This window comes from Triturus cristatus, chromosome 4_1 (genome assembly GCF_964204655.1).
Source record: "Triturus cristatus chromosome 4_1, aTriCri1.1, whole genome shotgun sequence".
NCBI classification, from domain to species: domain Eukaryota; kingdom Metazoa; phylum Chordata; class Amphibia; order Caudata; family Salamandridae; genus Triturus; species Triturus cristatus.
The window spans coordinates 1,286,283,403-1,286,305,927 of record NC_140585.1 but is presented as its reverse complement, the minus strand read 5'-3'; the positions used below and the strand labels follow the sequence as shown (position 1 = coordinate 1,286,305,927).

Below are 22,525 nucleotides of genomic sequence, written 5' to 3'. Positions count from 1 at the left end.
CGACAGGGGAATCAGGGTTACCATGTATCAGATCACACAAAGACTATTAGTTGAGCACAACCTGTTCTTTGGTTCGAGGGGCTCTTTTCTCCCTCTTTCAGTTACCACTTACCTGATCAGGATTAACATCTGTTCATGTCAAGTTGAATCTGACTAGAAGAATAGGCTATCCTCCTATACAAGGATACACGACACATGCTGACTCACAACAAGCTAAATACTTTATTTAATTGCTACATGCCCACTCACAGAATACATCATATATACAACCTGCAAGGAAAGTAAAAGGTTAAGTTATACACTTCAATAAAAAGGGGTCGACATCACCTTAGTCGTATGTAGCCTGTGCTCAATGGTCATCTAGGTTCCCTTCTCGTCTGTGCCTCGGCTTCGCCTGGAAGTCACACCTCCGCAGTCGCGGATCTACTCCCTTCTCCCTCTCCGAGTCACTGGAACCTCTTCCTCATCGGCTACTCTCTCCTCTTTAGGTTCAAGTTCATCATCTGTCTTCCCTGAAATAAGTAGTAGCTTTTCTGCTAACGGCCAGGTGCCGCCTATGGACTAGAAGCAAGTGCCAGTATCTGCCTCAGACTTTCACTAATATAGAGGTGCATTTTCTCATGGAAAATTCCAGCCCGTAACCTGCCGCCCACCAAATTCTTGTACCTCCCCGTACCAAGGACACGTTCCCAGCCGGCCGGCCTGATGTAGTGTCTTCGGCATGAAGAAAAATACAATCCTTCGATAAGGGCCGGCCTGAACCGGTTCTCTCCAAGCGAACAACACCTCATAACTAAAACATCACCCTCGACCTAGAAACTTTCCAAGCTGCCGGAGCGGAAAGAAAGATGGAGTCTCTCCCGTTTAAGGCCTACCAGGCCTGGATTCAGCACGGCTCCATGAAATACCCTCACTATAGGGCAGGTTATCCTTAATACTAACGAATCTATCCCCTAGGCTATGTATGTAAGCCCTGATCTATGGGGAGGAGCACAGGATCGTGTCAAAGTGTCCAATAAATAGGCTCTATTCACTACTCTAGTCCTTAGACTTGGATGGAAAGAGACTGAAGTCATATTAATCGCTCTACAACACAAGAAGGCCGGGAAAATCGAGCAGTACAATAACCCAGAGATCCTACTTGCAAACCTGGTTATTGGTCCGTTTAATCAATCCCAAAGGGGTATACCCCAGTCAGAGAATTTAGTAGAAGGCCGTGATTATAATATCTATAGTCAGGTGCAGAATAAATCAATGTCTGAGGAAATCTTCGTTCCCAACTTAAATGAAGTGGAACCTAAAAATGTTATTTCATCTGACCCAGATGCATCAGGATTAGATCCCCAGTCATTAACAATACCTTGGAAAGAGGAAGGGCATATTAATATTACATTCTGGAACATATGGGGTCTATATTCTAAACGTCATAATGACCTCTTTCTTGATCTTATAAAGAATATGGACATCCTTTGTCTCCAAGAGACATGGTCTCAAAACGAAATTCATATAGACGGTTTCAAAACCTTCCATACTCCAGCCCGTCCTTCCACTCATGGAAGATCAAAGGGAGGATTATGTATATACGTTTCCAACTTGGTGACAGCAAACAAAATTACGCTTGAAATATCTGATCCTTATTATCAGATTCTTACCCTCACGATGGATAGGAAAGATACATTAACGCTTGTGAATTTCTATAATAACATTCCTAAAGAGAAAGGGCCTGAGGTAATAGATCAATTTAGACAAATTATGTACAATATTCAGATGGTCAGCTCAGGGAACGCCCAGATAGTCTGGGGAGGAGACTTTAATGTTAACCTGTGCCCTAATAACAACAATCAGATATGTGGTCTGAATGATGAAGAAAATAGTAGTCTAACCCATTTCTCCCATAACATCCTTGGTAGTGCTCTGAATGAGACCTTATTTATGCTGAACCTGAATTTTGCCAATGAAATGGTAGTTCCTCCCATTTCCTTTTCACCAACATACAATGGGAGAGGTGTAGGCTCGGTGATAGATTACATTTTGGTCTCAAATAATTTTGGCAGTAGGGTAAAGCAATTTATAAATCATAAGATTGCTATCAGTGATCACTTCCCACAAACATTAATAATTATGACCAAAAATTTCAACCCACATAATAAAAGCAAAACGGAAAAACCACATCATACCTGCACTAATCTGGCAATTGATAGTAAGAACTGCTATTCTTTGAAATGGGAACTTGCAGATCCTGACACTACTACAGCTTCTGTAGTGGTCAATGCCCTAGCCCACATTTTGACATCTTTAAATGAGAACTCCCCTCCTTCGTTGGTTCTAGAAAGTTTTAAGCACATCACGGCAACAATAAAAAACTGTTTGTTCATAGAGAAAAAAAGGGGAGACTACAAGAAAATAAGATGGTTTGATACTAATTGCACGAATGCTCATCGTGCATTAAAAAAAGCTATTCATAGTAGGGAAAAAGACAGAGAAGCTATCCAGCAAGCAAGAAAATTATACAATCAGGCTATTAAGTTGAGAAAAAAGACAGTGAAAAACTCCTTGTGGGAAGACCTACACAGGGCTAGTATCCAAAAGGATAGTAAAACATTCTGGAAAGTAACTAGGTCTCCATTCCTTCTATTTGATAATTCTCCCTCTATAGAGGTAACGATAGACGAAGCCCAATGGGTGAGTCATTTTTCAAAAATCTTTGGCTCCCCGGAGGCGATAGAATGCACGGATTTTTCAATATTACCTACTACTGAACTCACTGTGGTTTACCCAACTGAGATACTTTTTACATTAGATGAAGTCTTTATAGCATTAAACGAAAGTAAAGGTTACAAAGCCCCAGGACCCGATGGGGTCCCTGTAGATATCTACAAACATAATACAGACCTGTGGGCTCCGATTCTAACACGCGTTCTTAACGCAACCTCTTCACAGGGCCTTATTAATAGCTGGACAGAATCTATCATGGTCCCTATTTTTAAAAAAGGCAACAGACAGGATCCTTCCTGCTACAGACCAATTTCACTCCTAGATTCATTAGGAAAAGTAGCAGGAAGGATTCTTCTCACGAGGTTGCAAACTTGGGCCACAGAAAAGAATATACTGTCTGACTTACAGTTTGGTTTTAGGGAAGGCCGGGGGACACTAGACCAGGGCCTTAATCTCGCTATTTTGATGGGTAAATACACGAAGGCGAGGAGAGGAAAATTACACTTAGCGTTTGTTGATCTCTCCTCGGCCTTCGATTGCATTTCCCATAAGAAACTGTGGAGTATTCTAAAAGAGATGCAGGTAGAGGAATCCCTAATTGACTTCCTGAAAGCTCTTTACAGCAATGCTTCAGCACGTGTCCGATTTGGTACAGCGGGTGAATGCACTTCATCTTTCAGGGTGCAAAGAGGGGTAAGACAGGGGTGTGTCCTGGCCCCATTCCTTTTCACCCTGTATACCAACGTACTTGAGAAGGCCTTACTGGAGGGAAGCCAGGATGTCCCCCAAGTGCAACACAATTTGGAAATCAGACGTATCCCAGCATTGCTCTATGCGGACGATGCCGTTATTTTAGCGAGGACACCTTTAGCACTTCAGCAGGCATTGGAATCTTATAATAACTTTATGCAAGGCATTGACTTGAGGATAAATGTCTCAAAAACTTTTGTGATGAATTGTGGCAAAGGTAACAAAAAGGGAAAGGACATTTATCTAAATGGGAGCAAATTGGCCACTACTTCTACCTATTCATATCTGGAGATTTTAATAGATGAAAAGGGCTCCTGGGGCCAAGCAATTACCCAAAGAAAACTCCTCTTTGTGAGAGCTACTTCTGCCCTTGTTAACTTCTCCCAAAAATTAGGAAAAAGAGCTCCTATGGAATTAATTAAGATATACAACGCAAAATGCATGAGTGTAGCAACTTATGGGGCAGGGATTTGGGGTTACCGTAATGTGTCCGAATTGCAGAAAGTGGAAAATGCTTTTCTAAGATACCTATTGGCGGTTCCGGCCTCCACATCTACCTATGTCTGCCATGCGGAGCTGGGTGTTCCCTACCTAACAGACATTATAAAAATTCAACCCGCAATCTTGTGGCATCGTATCTGGAAGTCTGAGTCAAATCACTTCAACCAGCTAGTGCTTCAGGATGCACTTAAATTGGACCATTCCTCTGACATAGAATGGATCAGATACGTGAGGGACTTCATGACCGACATTGGAAGTCCTGAATATTTTTACAATCCTTCTTCTCTGTTAGCTGTCTCAAGGAAAGATTTTAAGAAATCTTGCCTGAATCACATGGAGAGACTGAGATTTACGAGTGAAGCGTTAAAACCGTCTGTCAGCCACAATCTTATGATATGCAACTCTATTTACAAAAATCTGAGAAAGGATATGACAGATTTCTTCTTACACGTTTTCGGCTGAATATTTTTCATAGGCTGGTGGCATTCCCAACTATTAACAACTGGTTAAAAAAACTACCATACTGCCCATGTGATTCTGTTTCCGAACAATCAACCATCCATGTCATTTTATTTTGTAAATTTTATAAAGACTTGAGAAGGAAATGGATAATCCCAATTCTTAAAATCTGGGGCATCCGACAATGTCGTCCAGCATTCTTGGCTCTCCAATGTCTCGACAACGATTGTATAAATTTTAATGTTACATTTTTCTTAAAAAATCTTATCAAAAGCCGAAATAGTATTGACTTAGTTTCTTTTAATAGTGATAGCGCCTAAAACATAACCAAGGATAGAGCAAGGTGCCTATTAGAACTGTTGAGATGAAGTACTGTAACTATTAGATACCAAACGTTGTTTTGGATATATCCCCCAATGCACCCTAATACTGCAGTTGGGGGCTATCTTTCCTTCTTCCCTGCTCTAAAATATATATATTTATTGCACTATAGTCATTGCTCTATATAACCTTTTAACTTGTCTTTTATATGATATTGAGAGCTAAACTTATGAATTTATAAATCAAAAATGAAATGTTACTCCTTCACGTTTACAGATTGCTATTTGCACATATACTAATCGGTACCGCCTGTATGAAATTTTCCTGCCATATATTTTGGATACATATTTTTAATTATATTTGTTTTTATTGTTTAAAATGAACTATAATATTGTATCTGCTTTTATGGATTGAATTTATCTCTCCGAATAAAGCTTTCTTTGATTTGATTTGATTTGATGTCAAAGTATGCCTGTATTTAGGGGAATTTCAACCTGTTTTTTAACTTCCCATGCAGTCTATCTGCTCAGCTGTGGTCCTGGAATTCACGAAGATAGCATGGAGAGTCACCCACATGAAGCACAATTTTCAGAATTTTTCTTCTTTTAAAAATAAAGAGAGACAGGAAACACATTGTCTTCTGTCTGTATTTATCTGTTAAAATCAGTAAAAACGGGAAACTGGGAGCCTTAATTATAATCACCCGAGTATCCTGCATCCACATAAATTCTTTCGTTGTATTAACATGAGACATTAGAATGTAAATTGTAATACTGTGAATCGTGCCGTATTTTAGGTTATTTCAATGTAAACGTGAAGAAATTAACTTAGAAACCAGATGTAACTAGCTGAAATCATTAACGTGCAGAATTTGTGTATACCACTGACAATTATTCATGTATTCAATGTGCTTATGTAACTTGTTAACTTAGATGAATGCAGTAATATTGAGAAAGAGTGTTTATTTTATAAGCAAATTCGTAACGTCTATGTTCTATCTTTCTTATGTTAGCTGAATTCTGTAGGCTTGAAATGCGTTTTCCCTGGAAGCACTCGCATTAGAGTTAATGTTAGCTAGAATAATGTCTTTGTTTTAGGAGTTAGGCGAGGAGAGAAGGGGATACATTGAGCGTTGATACTGATAGTGGAGAACTGTTGTACGTTCTCATCGGCGAGATCCTGGGAATCAAGGTCATCTCACCGCTGCACAGGAGCATCGCTGCACAATGGGAAAACACCTATGAGGATGTGGCATGACCAGATAGCGTGATTCATGAAGGATCCTGGGTAACCACATGTGCTATTGCTGTATCGTAACTAGGGAAAGAGCCCCACACACTTCTTCTGTGCCGAGAGAGAGAGAAAGAGAGAGAGAGAGCATCTTAGAAAGAGCTCAGTCTTAGTAGCTTCATGCTGCTGGACCCAACTGATATGGGGAGACTTCTAATGAAGACCGCACATGCTGACACCTTAATTGATTCTGCCCTGCAAAATGCTTTATTCCCACGAACCTTCGATGCAAGGGAACTTGGACGTTTGTTCCCTAATCCTGATGCTTGAACTAATTATTCTGCGCATGTTGCGACGCCTTAATTTCATCTGCAGATCGTACTAGTCCATATGTACTTCTACACCCTCATTCTGAGGTGTCTGTATGATCTGTTATTTTTGGCTTTGTAATAAACTAACTAACCTTATTTGCTAGTCTGTGATTCTTAAGAGTCATAGTGAATTGAAATTGAAATGATTGACCTTCTAACAATTTCTCCTCCCCTCATGCTTTCATGCTGAGACAAAGTACCATTGAATCCTGGTTCTAGAGGGGATCTAGAACACGGAAACTGGGCTCCTTCACTGAAAAATGCAGCGTCTCTACAATGAGGTGCCAGACATTTTTGTCATGTTGGGGAGTTTGGGCCTGTGGAACATTAGCACCAACATAAATCCAGCAGATCGTCCGTGCTCTTTCCCTTTGACCAACATTTGCGAGATAGTGTTGCTCTAAAAGGGTAGTAGATTCTTCTTCAAGTTGGATGCAAGGAGTGCTCACCATCAAATAAAACTGCATGAAGATTTCAAACCATTCACTGCTTTGAGGAACATTTTTGAAGAGTTTATGCAAGAAACAGGGTGTTTCCTCATCTGGAGTTTCATCCTGCAGAGGGGCGAGGAAGAGTAGTGGGATTTCTTATGTAAAATATTGTAAGAGGTCCATAGCTGATGTGAGGGGATCCAGAAAGGTGCAGTTAGCCATATTTTAATGTGTCATTCAGGACGTACTCAATGATATCGCTGCTACTGAGATCCATTTCCAAGACCTCATTGATTAGATGGTTGAGCTGGCATTAGAGTTAGATAACTGATTGATTAACAGAAATGCTTCAAATCAATTTGGCATATCCTGTGGATAGATGGATGCTATGTTAAAATATATGGAAAACAGTCTGTAGGAAAAAGCCAGGCTCACAGGGAGCAGAGGCAATTTTTGAGCCAGGAAGTGCCTGCTGCCCCATCATATAAAACATGTTTCCATATACCTTTAACAGCATAGTGCAAGAGATACGGTTGGAAGGAAAAGTCCAGACCTGAAGCAGTGAGAACAGTTGATGGTATCAAGGTAACATCTGGAGCAGTCTCTGATCATAGTATTGTGCTATAATTACACCACTCTGGATTGGTTCTCATTTCTGACAGAGACTTTTAGCCACAGATTCCTCAGTAAAATCTTGAGAAGCACCTCTGCGTGCTGGTAGGTGGTTGTTCATCTTTGCATTAGCATTGTCTACATCAGAAGTCACATTTGTGTTGCCCATGTAGGTGCCACCAAGGTGACCTGACAACAGCATGGATCCAGAAAGCTATCTCGGACATTGTTTAACCAACTCTTTTTGGCTTTTAGTCAAACCTTTTTAGGTCGAGCTTGGGCAGCGCATGCACTGCTCTGCGAGGTATGCTGTACTGAGGTAGGGACTTGAAGCCCCGCCCACTCTCCGTCCATGTTTTATGTTGGCTTGTGTCATCGTTCACTGTAACTCTAATCTGTGGCTGTTCATTGGTCAAAAGGCTTAGTAGTCCCTCCTTAGTACCGCCTTGTCTCATTTTGTAACCTGTTTGAAAATTCTACTACTCTTGGAAAACTAGTATTCAATTTTACAACACACATTCCCAGAAGCACTCAAGAATAAGACTCCACTAGTCTTGAAAGGGAAAACCAAAACAAATATATGTAATCCAAATTTAATATTATATTGTTAAAAGTTGCACATACATATGTATACAAAGTCACAGTAAAACAATTAAAAACAGTATAAATGGTTATTTCACACAGTATTAAAACATCAGAGAGAGAGACACAATAGGAGATATATATTTGTCATTCATCACGGTTAATTTGAAGGAATCAGTCAAAGTATTAACAATATTTCATTGTTCACACTCAACACCTCAATTTTAACCCTAAAAGCGTCGACGCATTTCAGTGGTAACCATTTTGTAACATTATTATACAAACACATTACAGTTTAAAAATTTCCCAATTTAAGAGTTTCAAAATTTCTCCCAACATACACCACCCAATTTTGTGTAGATCTTCCTACACCTTTGCCCAATGTTACCCAATCAGTACTGGAAGGTATACCAACATTCATTCCTATTTGTGTAATAATGTTACAAAATGTATAAGCATTGTATCTTTAGGAGGCTTATTCTGTAACCTAAATGATGTAGGGAGTGTAACCAAGGGTGTTTAAGCTAATATTTGCTCTATGTCTCTATACAGGTGAATCTCCTAGGCCATTAGTTAAGAGGGATAGATATGTTATTGTCCTGAGGAAGGTGGCTTCATCCTGTTTTTACCACAAAAACGCTTTGACGCTTGACTCTTTTAGGGTTAAATTTGCGGAGCGACGCTCGCCACACTTAAAGAAGAATTCTATGACTCAATGCATGCCATCTTTGGGCAACCGACTCCCTCTGGCACGCCTTCGGGGCCCATTGAGCCAGGAGGTGCCTCTGCTGAGTTACTGTTGATGGGTTCTCCCTCAATCACAACCAGCCCTCTGGATCTGCCCCCTGATCCACTCTGATACCCAGGATGCCTCCATCCACCCAAGCTCCATTTCTTCTGGCGACATCCTCGACATTGCCGGTACCACTCGAAGATGATTTGATCATAATTTCCAAAACTGACCCATTGCTGCTCAATATCGATGCTGGCACCATCCAGGCCCCACCATTCTCTGGACTATCTTCTCTTTGACAGGCCCAGCTTCGCTGAAAGGGGAGGAGATGTATGGTCCCCTAGAGAACCCTGATGAGGATAACTGGTATGAGGAGATGGGCTATACCAGTGGCTTGGATACCTCCCCCGACTCTGGCATGCTCTCTCCTCCGGGCCAGGCTTCGGAGTAAGACAACTATTTAGGCACTGTAATTCGCACAGCAGAGGCGGAGGTCCTCAAACTTCAGCTGCTGGCTGTCGAGGTCAAGACCAATGTCTTGATGGAGGTGCTTAAACCTGAGGCGGGCTCCCCTGAGCCCATGCTTCCCTTTAATAAAGCCCTCACCAACATGCTCCTGGGGGCTTGGGCAAAACCTTACACAGTGGCTCTTATGCTTCGAATGAGTGCTCACCGACACTGTTCAACCCCAGGAGACCCAGCCTTCCTCTTCCAGCACCCCTCCCCTGAAAGCCTGGAGGTCAACCCTTCGGCGTTCCCCACCACCCCACCAAATAGGACATTCAAGAGGCTGGGCACCTTTGGAAAGCGCGTACTCTCTTCCACCAACTTTGCTTTGCAGTTGGTGAACAATGCATGCCTTCTGCGATGCTACTACCATGCATTGTGGGAATCGGTTGAGCAGTTGTTTCCTGTGCTGCCTGAGGAAGGCTGCGCCATCCTCAACCAAGCTATGGTGGACAGCATGGATGCAACGAAGTCCGTCATCCGGTGTGGACTGGACACGACAGACTCTCCTGGTAGAACTATGGTTTCTATGGAGGCGCTGCGTCACTACGCCTGTTTACAGTCCACTGGGTTCTCGGAGAATGTCCAGTCATCCTGATCGACATGCCCTTCAATGGGCCCCGCCTCTTTGCTGACAAGGCTGATGCAGCACTCGAGCGATTTCCCAAGAGAAGGGTTATTGCCAGGTCCCTTTGTCTCTTTATCAACCAAGCTGCATCAGCAGTCCTTTCGCCCCTACTGCGAACTTGTAAGGGGTAACTTTGGGGGTTCGAAGTACCATCCGTACCAGCTCCAGCAGCCTGACCTGTCCTTTCAGGGACAGAGCCACAGAGCCCAACAAGGACGCAGAAGCCAATTTCAACATGATGCCTAGTGTACCACTTCCTGGTGCCACAGTTTCCAAGCCTCAATAGTGTGCCTTCCATCTACCACTGCTATCCCATTGGAGGCAGAATAAGGTACGACTTGCCTCGATGGTCGGCATCTACAATCGACAAGTGGGTGCTTCAGACTGTGCAGAAGCGGTACGCCCTACTATTTGTGGCAACACCTCAGCCTCACTCACCATGCCAAGAAAGTCGGGCGTGGTTGTAATTTCCTATACTTTCTGGTGCTGAAAAAGGACAGATGCCTCACCCTATACTAGATCTGCACCTTCTCAACTTCTTTCTGAGAAAAGAGAAATTCAGGATTCTCACATTGGCTAAGGTTCTGTGTGCCTTGTATCCTGGAGACTGGATGGGAGCCCTGGACCTGTAGGACACGTATCTCCACACCCCCATCCTACCCATCTACAGACGTCTCCTGTGGTTTACCGTGGGCCAGGAGCATTTCCAGTTTGCTGTGCTCCATTTTGCCCTCACCGGTGCAGCACATCTGCAAAGGTCAGAGGTTCCAGTCTTCCCCCACCTCGATGAGTGGCTGTTGAAGGCGGGTTCACCCCAGGCAGTCATCATCCATCTCCAGACTATGGGAAACATTCTGCATTAGCTGAGGTTCATTATCAACATGCTGAAGTCACACATGACTCCCTCTCAGATGCTCCCTTTCATCAGAGCTATTCTGGACACGGTGCAATTCCATGACTATCCTCTGGAACGGTGAGTCGAGATCAGAGGACTGTGGTCTCCGGCGGAGTCTTGACTCCACTTCAATCAGCTGGAGTTGAAGACAATTCTCTTGGCATTAAAAGCCTTCCTTCTATCCAACAAACAGGGTGGGGTCGTGAACCCTGTGCCAGAAAGCTCTGCGCCTCCAGACTTGGCTGGAGCGCTAGGACATTTTGCTGGTCGTTAAAGACCTAGCTGGAACTTTGAATGCGAGCGTGGATGAACTCACTTGTCGATGCCTCACGGATTACGAATAGCATCTACATCTGTAGATGGTTCACAGTTTCTTCCCAGACTGGGGAGCACCTTGGCTCAATCTCTTCACCGCCGCAGAGAATGCGCAATGTCAGCACTTCTGTGTGCTGGAGTTTCCAAAGCAGCTTTTACTCGGAGATGCATTCTGCCTTGAGTGGAACTCAGGACTCCTATATGCCTTTCCACCAATACCACTCCTGCCCAGAGTTCTCAAGAAGATCAGGATCATCCTGGCCTAAGTCATTCTAGTGGCTCCAGATTAGGCACAGAGAGAATGGTATTCCAAACCCCTGAGCCTTAGCATCTGTCCTCTGGTCAGCCTGCCTCTTCGAGTGGATCTCCAGTCACAGCAACAGGGCAGGGTCATGAACCCGAACCTGCACGCTGTACACCTTAATGCCAGGAGATTAAGCAGTTGAGGGTTTTCGATCTCACTCCCAAAATTTGTGATGTTATTTTGGCAGCCAGGTGTCAATCCACTAAAAATGTCTATGCATGCCGTTAAGATAAGTTTATGGCTTTGTGTTCCCCACATCATGTGGATCCCCCTCGGCAGCTGTCGGAGTTTTTGATGTTTTTTCTATCTTTGGGTTGGCAAAGGCATGCCCTGGGCACTTTTAAAGGTCACTTGTCAGCTATTTTGGCCTTTCTGCGGCTGCTGGATCAACCCTCCATCTTCCAAGTCACCGGTTGTAACTGTTTTTTTCAAAAATGTTTACAGCATTTATTCCCACCTACTCCCTTTGTGATGTCCCAATGGGATCTTAATTTGTCCTTACCTCATGTGTGCTCCCTTTGAGCCCCTGCATAGCTGCTATTTACGGCGTTAGACCATCAAAACGGTTTTGGGGGGTCAGAGTGCTTCAGGCTCTGTCGGTTAACCCTCCATAGACCATATACCAACTTCTTCCCTGACAAACAGGCCCTTTGGGCGCATGCCTTTTTCCACCCAAAGATGGTCACTACCTTTCATATTGGCCTGAACATCACGCTTCTTGCTTTCTATTCACCGCCTCATCCTCCCAAGGATGATAGACTCTATTGTTTGGACTCTCAGAGAGCTCTATCTTTCTATATTGATCACACCAAAGCCCATCAGGTGGATGAACAACACTTCTTTGGGTTCACCAGAGTGAAGAAGTGCACGGCCATGCCGAAACAGACCATCCCCTGATGGATTGTACTCCGCATAAAACTCTGCTAGGCATTGGCAAACAAGCAACCTCCTGAGGGATTGTGGGCTTATTCAACCAGGGCCAGGGCTGCCACTACTGCATTAGCGCACATAGTACCTGTGCTGGATATCTGCAATGTAGCCTCATGGATGTCCCTCCACACGTTTATGAAGTACGACTGCGTGGACAGTCAGGTCCGTCCAGATGGGCATTTCGCCCGTCGTTCTGTCCTCCAGGACTCTTTTGTCGAAGCCAGTTCGCAGTCCCTCCACCACAGGATAGCCTACTTATTGCGGCTCCAGATAACCCAATCAACATGGAACGGAGTATTCTGTAAAATATTCTGTACCACTTATTCTTTTTAAAAAAGATTTCTTAACTTTTGAATTTCTTGACCACTTTTTCCTTATTTCAGACTGATTTTTCAAAGTTGCTGAAACAATTTTTATCCGGCTTGGTGAAGAATAGTCCAAATGTACCAACATAAAGCAAAAAGTAAGGTTACAATGCAAAGCCTAAAAATTACCAAAGATACTTATGGCGTGTAACTCATGATATACTTTAGGAAAGAGTATCACCATTTCTTTCAAAGTTCGTGGTAGACTAATTGTGAAGTGAGATCCAGGTGAAAGGCAATGGGCAGGCAGTAAAAGTTTGCGAGCTGTCCCTAAAATAAAATTTATCTTGATATATATGTTCCTGAGCTACAGTTAAACCAGGAGATAGCTGTTCTTTTGCAGACAAAGCAGAAACTTGAACTCCCTTTCAATCAGAATATGTTTTAATGCCCTTAAAGAGTCAACACACAAACCTACGGAGATGTTAAAAAATGGACAGAGAAGTGAGAACAGTTAACTAAAATATGTGACAAACTCCCCTCCCCAGAGGATCAAGGGTACCTGGTAATCATCTTGGAAACATAACATTAGTATTCATCTTCAATATAAGTTCTGCAGAATTCTGGGTGCAAAGATTAGGACATTTCTTTGTTAAAGCCTGGCGCTGGAGTAAACTGCGAGTAATATAACACTTCTCTTTTATGTATTAATACACCATGATTGCATTTCTCTTAACCCTTGAGTTGACCACATCTGAGTCTATAGACAGCATGTTTCCAAAGAAATGTTGGATAGTCTCAGATTCAAAATCCTGCTTGATGGTGGTCAACCGAGGAGAATTGTGTGCAACGCTGTTTGTCACTCAGAATCCTTATTGCTAGAAATACGAAGAGAATCCACTTCCTTAAGGTGGAGTTTGGTCATATTTGATAGTGAGAACAGCAGCTGGTGCTGGTAAGCTTGATGGACCGGGGCGGGGGGTATTTTGGGTGGGGGTATGTCGACAGATGACGGACTACGGCAAATTAAATGAATAAATAACTCCTACTCCGTCTGTTGACATCCCCCACGCAGCGCCCTGCCCCGCAGCGCTTACCTGCCGCGGCTGCTTCTGGGAAGATGGCTGATGGAGTGCATTTAGGAATTCTCCCCTTTTGTTTCTAGAACAACTCAGTGGCATTCTGCATTTGCTTTTAGAAGCCCACCCAATCCTATACTTATAAATGGCACATCTTTAAGAGATAATGCATAATATATCCACCACAAGAAAATTCACCACACTTAAATACTACTAAAGAAAGACTGCTTGAGGTTATGGGTGAAACAGATAAATCTGTTTTATTATTAGTAAAATGCTTGCGGAGCGAGTCTACTGCTTTGCAGGGGCGTTGCTCCAGAGGGGGTATTTGGGGTGTTGCACCCCCCTAAAAAAATGTATTCTGCAGCAAATAGTTGGGTACAAGTGCTTCCAATCTGGTAATGTGAAGGGTCTGTCGAATTTCACCTGGGACTTTTACATGTTCACGTTGGTAAAAACTCACACACTCACTCTCTCTTCTATGTTTTGAGTATACTGTGTACCCCTAACAATCCGCTCTCCTCTCTCTTTCCACTGCCCCTTAAGCCTCCCTCATGTCTTGCATCTCATATCATTTGTTTTAACAATGTCTCAGCGTGATCGTTGGGAAATCTGAAGTCCCCACCACCACCAATCATATTGCCCAGATTCCGCACCCGCTGCTTGGGCAAGCCACCAACATACTATAAACATATTAAACATAATAAATATATTTGAACTTTGATGTGAACTGTGAGGGGTGATGGCAGCGCAACTAAACAAGAAGTGAGCTCTTTACCATCAATATATTGAGTTGACCACTGTTGAAAACATAATATCAAAAGTAATAAATACATTTGACTTTAATGTGTTACTTGTTGGAATTAATCTCAGAAAATTGGAATTCTAATTCACTCCTGTTCTTGACAGGCTGGATTCAGAAGATGGCGATGGAGCGTGGTGTCCAGAATCGTCTGTGGAGCCAGGAGACCTGAAGGAGTTCCTGCAAATCGATCTCCGCATGCTGCATTTCATTACCCTGGTGGGCAGCCAGGGACGCCATGCTAGGGGTCATGGAAAAGAATTTGCTCAAATGTTCAAGATAAAATATAGCAGAGATGGAACCCGCTGGATCTCCTGGCGAAATCGACTTGGGAAAGAGGTGGGTTAAAGTAGAAATTTTGCAGTGGCCTCTGAAATTCAGAAAGACCAATTAACAGAAGATGGTGCAACAATAGACAAATAAAACAGAGCTGTTTTAGGTTGAATTCTTCCAATAGAAAAATCCTAAATATAAATACTTTTAAAGAATAAGTCTGTCAATTGAACACTTTTTAAGACCTGAAGAGGAAGAATCATGTAACACTTAGCACCCACACTCCAAACAGTGTGCTTTACCCACTTAAGAACAGAAGCAATTTTGGAAACAACTATAAACATATCTCTCCAAAGAGTTTCCTGATTGCTTGCATATATCTCTACGGTCAGCATCTAGTAGCAGTGCACTCTTTCCATAGCACTACAGATACACTCTTCCCTCAATCAGATAGGCGGTCTATGATATGGCATTCTTTGTAGGGATGAAGCAGTTTATTGTCGTCCACATTGACATTGGACCGGAAATTAGAAGAATTTGTTTGATACACAACTGATAGAGATCCATGTCTGTCCAAGAGAGGGCAAAGTGGCAGTGCCTGAGGAAATCCTGGGATGCAGTAAGGTGCTACAGCAGAAGCTGTCTACAAGGGAATTGCAAAAGAGATGCAGGAAACATGTATGTCATTGTCTTCCTGTGTCACGTCCTTCATCTATATTTGTGAGTGTTTCAGTGGGAGATTTAACACTATTAGATAGATCTGCACTTTCACAAGTTATCCAACACCATGGCTGTATATTTCTTTCTCTTCAGGTTCTCGATGGGAACGCCAATGGGTATGACATTGTCCTAAAGGACCTAGAACCACCAATCATAGCCAGATTTGTTCGCTTCATCCCAGTAACAGATCACTCTATGAACGTCTGCATGCGGGTGGAGCTCTACGGATGCGTTTGGCTAGGTAAGCCCTATTTTTGCCGTCGGACTTCCAATACAATAAGTTCAGCATTTTATTTTATGTCTCTGTTTATTTTATTTACAGAGTTTTATTTCCGCTATCGTTGTCACCTAGAGTGCTGGTAGTATTCTAGTAGAAATAGTCAATATAGTTACCGGAACAGTGAAGGGGAGTTAGAGGCCACCTGGATCTGTGGTTTCAGCATTCCTCAATCCCTACCCTTGAATTCCTGGGAACAATGCAGCTCTTCTAGCAGTGCTGGAAGGAACACTTAGCTATCAATCAAAAAGCATATAACATTGTCTACAAACAATGCAAGTTTAACCTGACCAAAATGTATGTGCAATCCACTAATATCACGAGTTAACATAACTTTTGAAACAAATGCTAAATTAATGGAGATCTGCAAATGACAAGTTGGGGCACAATAGTAATGCAGTAATGCAGCATGCATTTTGGGGAATCAGTACCTTTGTGGACAAGTCATAGAAACTTCGAACAACTACTCATAGAGAGAACATTGAAAACATTTCCTGAAGTCCGAACAGAATTTGGACTACATCCTGCACAATTCTGGAACTATCAACGGTTGGCTCACTGTATTTAAAAAAACTCTCAGGTCCACAACCCATTAAATTACCATAATATAGTCTATTTGATATCCTGAGACACCTACAAAGGGGTGGTTTACAGGGCTATATGGGATCATAGCAGATTTCACTTTCTCAAGCGCCGCAGCCATGCTATTGAACGAGTGGTGGTCACATAAATTACACATTAACTACATGCATGAAGAATGGCACAAGTTACTGGTGAGACATTATAAATATCTGAGGGAGGCTGTCCTGAAATTTGCCTACTACAACGTTTTACACAGATGTCACTGGTATCCAACAATGCCAAGACCTGCATGTATATATCCAAGGGTGGAGTGTTAGAGATGTGACTAATTAGATAGTGACATAGTACACTTAGGGCCTTATTTAGAGTTCGGCGGATGCATACGTTGTCAAGTATGGCCTGTCTGCTATACTTCAAATGCCATAGGCTATAATGCACTTGTGCTACGGTAGACGGGACATCCGCCACTTTTCTTATGGAGTATCCCGTCTGCCAAACTCTAAATAATGCCCATAGTGTGGGAGTGCAGAAAGTTGCAACAGTGTTGGGCAGAGGTATGAAAGGTTATGAATGACACAGAGGACATCACGGGTCTTTCAGTGGATTAGACAGTATTATTGCATGGTACATTAATGTTCCCATGGATTACTTACCACTGTAAAAGATGGTGTTCAACCTCAGTGGCAGTTGCTAAACTCTGTATATTGAGGTTATCGAGGACGAGCAACTGCCTGACAATAGAGACTTTGGTGCAAGAAATGTTCAACATGGCATCTTATGGAAAAATGTAGTAGTTTGAGCAGGTATGGGGCAGCTTTACCAGAGTGTAGTGACGGAGTCAAATTCAACTCCAACCTGCCTTTCGAACCACAGGTTAGAGATGTGCCAGCCAGCTGGTTCCCCATGCTGAAACCTATCAGAAAGATGCTCCATCTGTTTCCTGAGGAAAATTGTAAATCCATCATTCATGACTTGGTAACCATAAAGTTGGATTATGCTAATAGCCTTTCTTTGGGTCTACCATCGTATCTGCTTTACCACCTGAAGATCTTCCAGAACACTTCAGCCCAGTTGATCCTGAAGATCCCGGCTCAATCATCTGTCATGGCCTCCTGGCGCAGTCTATATTGGCGGCCCATTGCTACCCATGTCAAATTCAAAGCTCTAATATTTGCTTTCAGAGCTTGCAAGCAAAAAGGCCATTTATATTTAAGAAGAAGACTGCATCCCTACCGGCAGGGGAGATCACTGCGCTCCAATGGCCAAAAATGTTTGCGTGTTCCTATGGGCTGCAAGGCAAGAAGAGGCGGTCGCTCCTTTTTCTTTTTGACTGCCTTACTGATTGCCTTTGACTCTTCGCTTCATGCCTACCGAGCCAGTCTTTCATTGGCTTCTGAAAAATGATCTCTTTGATGTATGGGCCTCCTGTTCTCAAGTTTAGTTCCATGTTCCACTTTTAAAGCGCTAGTGTCGTGACACCTCTTCAGATGCAGCCACCTGCTTTATACATTTTATTATATTGTATTGTATAGGGAACCTGGGGCACATAGCAAATTCTGTCTATGGAGTTGACTGGCGGGGGAGAACGGGAGGTAAGAGTGAGAGAAGCAGATGCCTGTCAGGAGTCCCAGGCATTTATCTTGCTTCTGTAGATCCGCCCCATCGTTCCAATCTCGTTAGGTTCTTTTTATTAGCTCTACCCCTTTGTATACTTTCCTTGATACTGTTTTTCTGTTTTCCTTTGTGGATATGTATACAGAGCTTGAACCCAGGGGGTGTTACTGCAATAGGTACGTTGAGGGGGGGGAATTTATGTTTAAGACCTCTTCAAGACTTGTTTCATTTCCTTTTCTTTAATAATTGTTTTTAATTATTAAATGTGTACAATGGATAATTGTTATGGTTTAATATGTTTGAAGAATAATACCAATAAAAAATCGTTAAAACAGGTGCTAATTTGCTAGAGGATTCCCAGATAAACACAAACGATTTGGGACCAGTTATGGGACTATTTCAATATTTCAAACATATAAATAACACTAAAACACTAACATCTATAATTGAAAGCAAAGCTGGCGAAATGTATGTTATTCCCTTTTGTAATTCTATAAATGGTGATTTTCGTGTCATGCATAAATCTACCAAGTGGTTTATAAATTTAATAAAATCTGCTTTATAAAAACAAAAAAAAACTTTATATTCCTATTCCTTCAGGTTGGAGGGAGGGCACTCACCTCTAATGGTCAGTCGTCGTTCCCGACACCCTTCATGCCACTTTTTCCAGGGCTGCCAGGGTGAAAATAACCCAAGCTGCATTGCGGCAACCCCAGTCTGCCTACGTACCCTGTTTATGTAGATCAGCAAATACCTCCATAGCCTAGAGCTCTGTAAGGACATATCTGCATGGATCATCATTTCAACCATGCCTCAAACAGGAACACTTTGATAAAAAAATTATTGTTGCACAAATGATTAGACCTCTCTAGTTTTAAACTTTCCTGTTACTATTACCATTGTAATGTACACCTGAAGAACTTACAAGTCATTATCCCAAAAGTACCTGATGGTTGAGGAAGGTATATGGGTCTCAGACCATCGAGTTCATAAGCAGGGTGCAGCAAGAGCAGACAATTGGGATTTTAAATGGGGACCAAAGTGCGTTAAACTTTGAAGAGTAAACGCTAGAAAGGTAATTAAAATGGCGCTGGAATCAAGGATGAACCGACTTAGCGAAGAGTACAGTCCTGTGTGTGAGAGAGAGAGAGAGAGAGAGAGAGAGAGAGAGAGAGAGAGAAAGATAGAGAGAAAGAAATTCTCTCTCTCTGGGTCTATATTTATCTAATGCTAGAGACACTGGCCAGCATCCATGACCAATCAAGTACGGGTACAAAAATCTGCAAATCATGAATTCAGCCGACCCAAAATAGAGAGTGTGTTTGCAGGCTTTCATCTTGGGCTATTACAGTTTCACAAAAAAGGTAGGCACAAACTTGAAAAGAAAATAAGGATTTCCAGGGAGCCATGGCAGATTCACCAGGACACAAAGGCGGAAGCCAGAGAAGGCCACAGGGTATGGACTGAGCTCCCACAAAGCAGACACCCTGAAAGTGGATCAGCGTACTTCTGAAACAAAGCCTATTTCAATAACAAAACAGGTTGTGTGTTCAAGCAAGTCCCAGGTCGTGTGTTCAAGCAAGGCTCAAAGATAAGTGTGTTTTGCAGCCAAAACCAGACAGGGTTAACGCTGCTATGGCACCCCCATGGCACAGCCCCTCAAGTTATTTGAGTGAGAAGAAATTCTGCTAGCCTTTACTAGTGCAGAGGACCCACATTTATGTGTAGTGCCTACTGTGTTCTTGCAGAGGAACCCACAGATTCCTCACCTTCCCTTAATACACACCACATGAGCCCAAATACTCAGGCATGTTCTATGACAGGCAGCCCCAAACATACATGCTAGGGGAGTCAACACTTTTGGTGATACCCTAGCTTCTAGATACAGTAGAGTTCCCTAAGCAGAAAACAACAGGTTACACATTTATAAATTGAAAGTAAAAAATGTGGTACTGTTATCTGTGGTAAATCTAAGGATGTCACAGATAGGGAGGTATCAAGAGAGAGTGATGAGTTACCAGAAAAAAAGAAAATGTGGTAGGACACACAGGGCACCTATAATACTACTACTACCACTACTAATACTAATAATAATAATAATTATAATAATAACTTATTTTCGCATATCGCTTCACGTCCCAGTGATCCTGTTTCTAAGCAACTTACAGGTGCACAAGAGAGGTGTTACTGTTACTCCCTTTAGTGATACTTAGTTTACCCACTATGGAAGGGTGGAAGGTCGTCTGTTATAATTCAGACTCTTGGCCTGATTAACACATGTTTCAGTGGGGAGGAGGCAACCTGTAAGCTATACTCCCGGCTAACCATTGCAGTGCTGAGACAGCAACGCGTAGGAAAGCCAAGAGATGCTAGCATAGCTCTTAATTTTCAAAGAAAGTAAGTGCCCGGGTCCAAGGTATTTCGCGGGAGGCTACTGCAGTTTGTGCAGCCCAATGGCCGTACTCGCACTGCCTCATGCTAGTGGTACTTTTATCTACTTACCTACACACTCCAACATATGTGACAATGAGAGGACTATTCATTGTCACCCAAAGCTGTAAGAATGGTCCGAACAAGGTATTATTATTGTTATGTTAAATCATTTTAAAATAATCTCTGCTTAAAAATTAATGCACAGAGCCACCTTATGGTGAACTAGTAAGTGAAATTAGTGCCAGTGCTGAGCACAGGAAAACACCGGCACAAATTAAGCACTGCATAGTTAGATCTTTGACTATTGCTGAGAAATGAAGAAGGATAAGAATGGAAGAAATGAAAGAAATGTGCTTTTGTGAAGCCAGAGCCGAGAATACTGGGCATGTGTGCGTGTGACGGTGCCTGCAGAAAGATTGCTGAGAAACAAATTATGTTGAGATGGTGCGGTAAGGTAGGTAACTCATGATGATCACCCAAGGGTTTTAGAAAAGGGAAGTTAGGATACAGGATAGTAGTCAGTCAGTCAGTCAGTCAAAACACTTTATTCGATTAATTAAAATCATAAAAGTACAGATTTCATACAAAAATCAAACAAATAATCCAAAACATAAAATAAACCAATATAATTGCAGTAAATCCGCACAGTTAAAAATGCCATACATAAAGGGCAAACATTTAAAAAAGTTGCTCACTGGTTACATAGGTTGGGAAAAGTTTTCGCCTTACAGAGCATAGCAGCCACCAGGAAATTTGCCACACTGAATATAATACGAGTGCTACTCAGCTGCTGAAGAAATAACAATGCAGGTCTAACTTGTAAAAAGCCGGCTTCCTTCAAAATTGGGAGCAGATATTTTTTGCGGCTTACAGAGTAGAATTCGCAGAACATAATAAAGTGCATAGTGTCTTGAGATGAAAAATCATCACAGTGGCATGGCTTACTACATTCAGGCCTGCCCCAGGACGGATAGAAACCAAGTGAGTGGTGGATCAGACCAAATCTAAATCTCAACAATAAAAATCTATGGTATGGATTGGAGACAATACTTAAATACGGTTCCAATGAGGGAGATAAAAGGAGCATGAAGTGCGCTCTAACACAGGGTTTTAATAGTTCACGCTCCTCACTATCCAATTTTACCCTGTCTTGAAAAGACTGTTTAATCCAAGCAATGTCTGCCTTGACAATATGTGATGGGGACGAAAAAAGCTCAGGGCACCCAAGGCAAGAGAACGCCGCTCTAACGTACTCCAACCAAGGTATTCTTTTAACATTATCCAAGGCTAGGATGTCAGTAAGGATCAGATGGTTAAGAGTGATTTCCTGATTTAGCCAGGTTTTCAGCCAACACAACAATGGGGCCATCTTAAGCTTGTCCGTAACATAACCCAAACCAACCTCCGCATGAATTGAAAAAACAGGAGTCGATTGGGGAACAGAAAGCAAATGTCTCAGGAATCAGGATAGTATTTGGATAGAAAGGCAGGGACAAATATTTTTTAGCCGGGGTAGGATTACCATTGATTACAGAATTCTTGAAAAGTAACAGAGAGAGAAAGCGGTTGAAGAGGAAGGGAAGGCCTAGTAATGAAGAAGAGAGGGTTAGTGGTTGTGTGATACAAACGGTGATATGGAGTGCCTTTTCATTAGATTTGTTAATGGAGTTATTTCACTAGAAGCAAATAAAGACAACAAATACGATAATGTACTGATTCACTAAATTAAAAATTATGAATGGAAACATGGTGTTACTCCAGCATGGAGCAATCTGGAATCCCTAATTAGCAGTCCAAGTCATTTGGATAAATGTCTTCTTTTGCCCCTACATTACGGACACATGGTCTAATTGATGGAAAGTAGTTAGAGGAAAATTCATTTATATGTTCCCACTTCAGGGGACTCTCAATTGAATCCGGCTCCAGCTGTTTTTCTGTCTCTAGTACCACAAATGGTCAACACGCTTTTGTAACTAACCCAACCTCTAGGCATTGACCTTAGCCCTCATAAGGAACTTTCATGATGTGGTTTGGTTCTCCGTTTGAAGTTTGCAAATTGCTTTTCAATTCTTCATTTCTCTTTGAGGTGAGTTGCGTAGAATGAGGCCTTAGCTCCACGTTGATGGAAAAAATGATCAAGTTTCTTTTCGGAATAT

General features: G+C 42.3%; 1 protein-coding gene across 1 annotated transcript in view; it reads left to right on the top strand.

Moving 5' to 3' along the window:
• DDR2 (discoidin domain receptor tyrosine kinase 2) overlaps positions 1–22,525 on the top strand; it is a 686,650-nt gene that overhangs the window by 321,326 nt on the left and 342,799 nt on the right. Inside the window, exons 4-5 of the mRNA XM_085654795.1 lie at positions 14,578–14,809; positions 15,557–15,704. Coding sequence (XP_085510921.1) covers positions 14,578–14,809; positions 15,557–15,704 — 380 coding nt within the window. The remainder of the gene's footprint in view (positions 1–14,577; positions 14,810–15,556; positions 15,705–22,525) is intronic.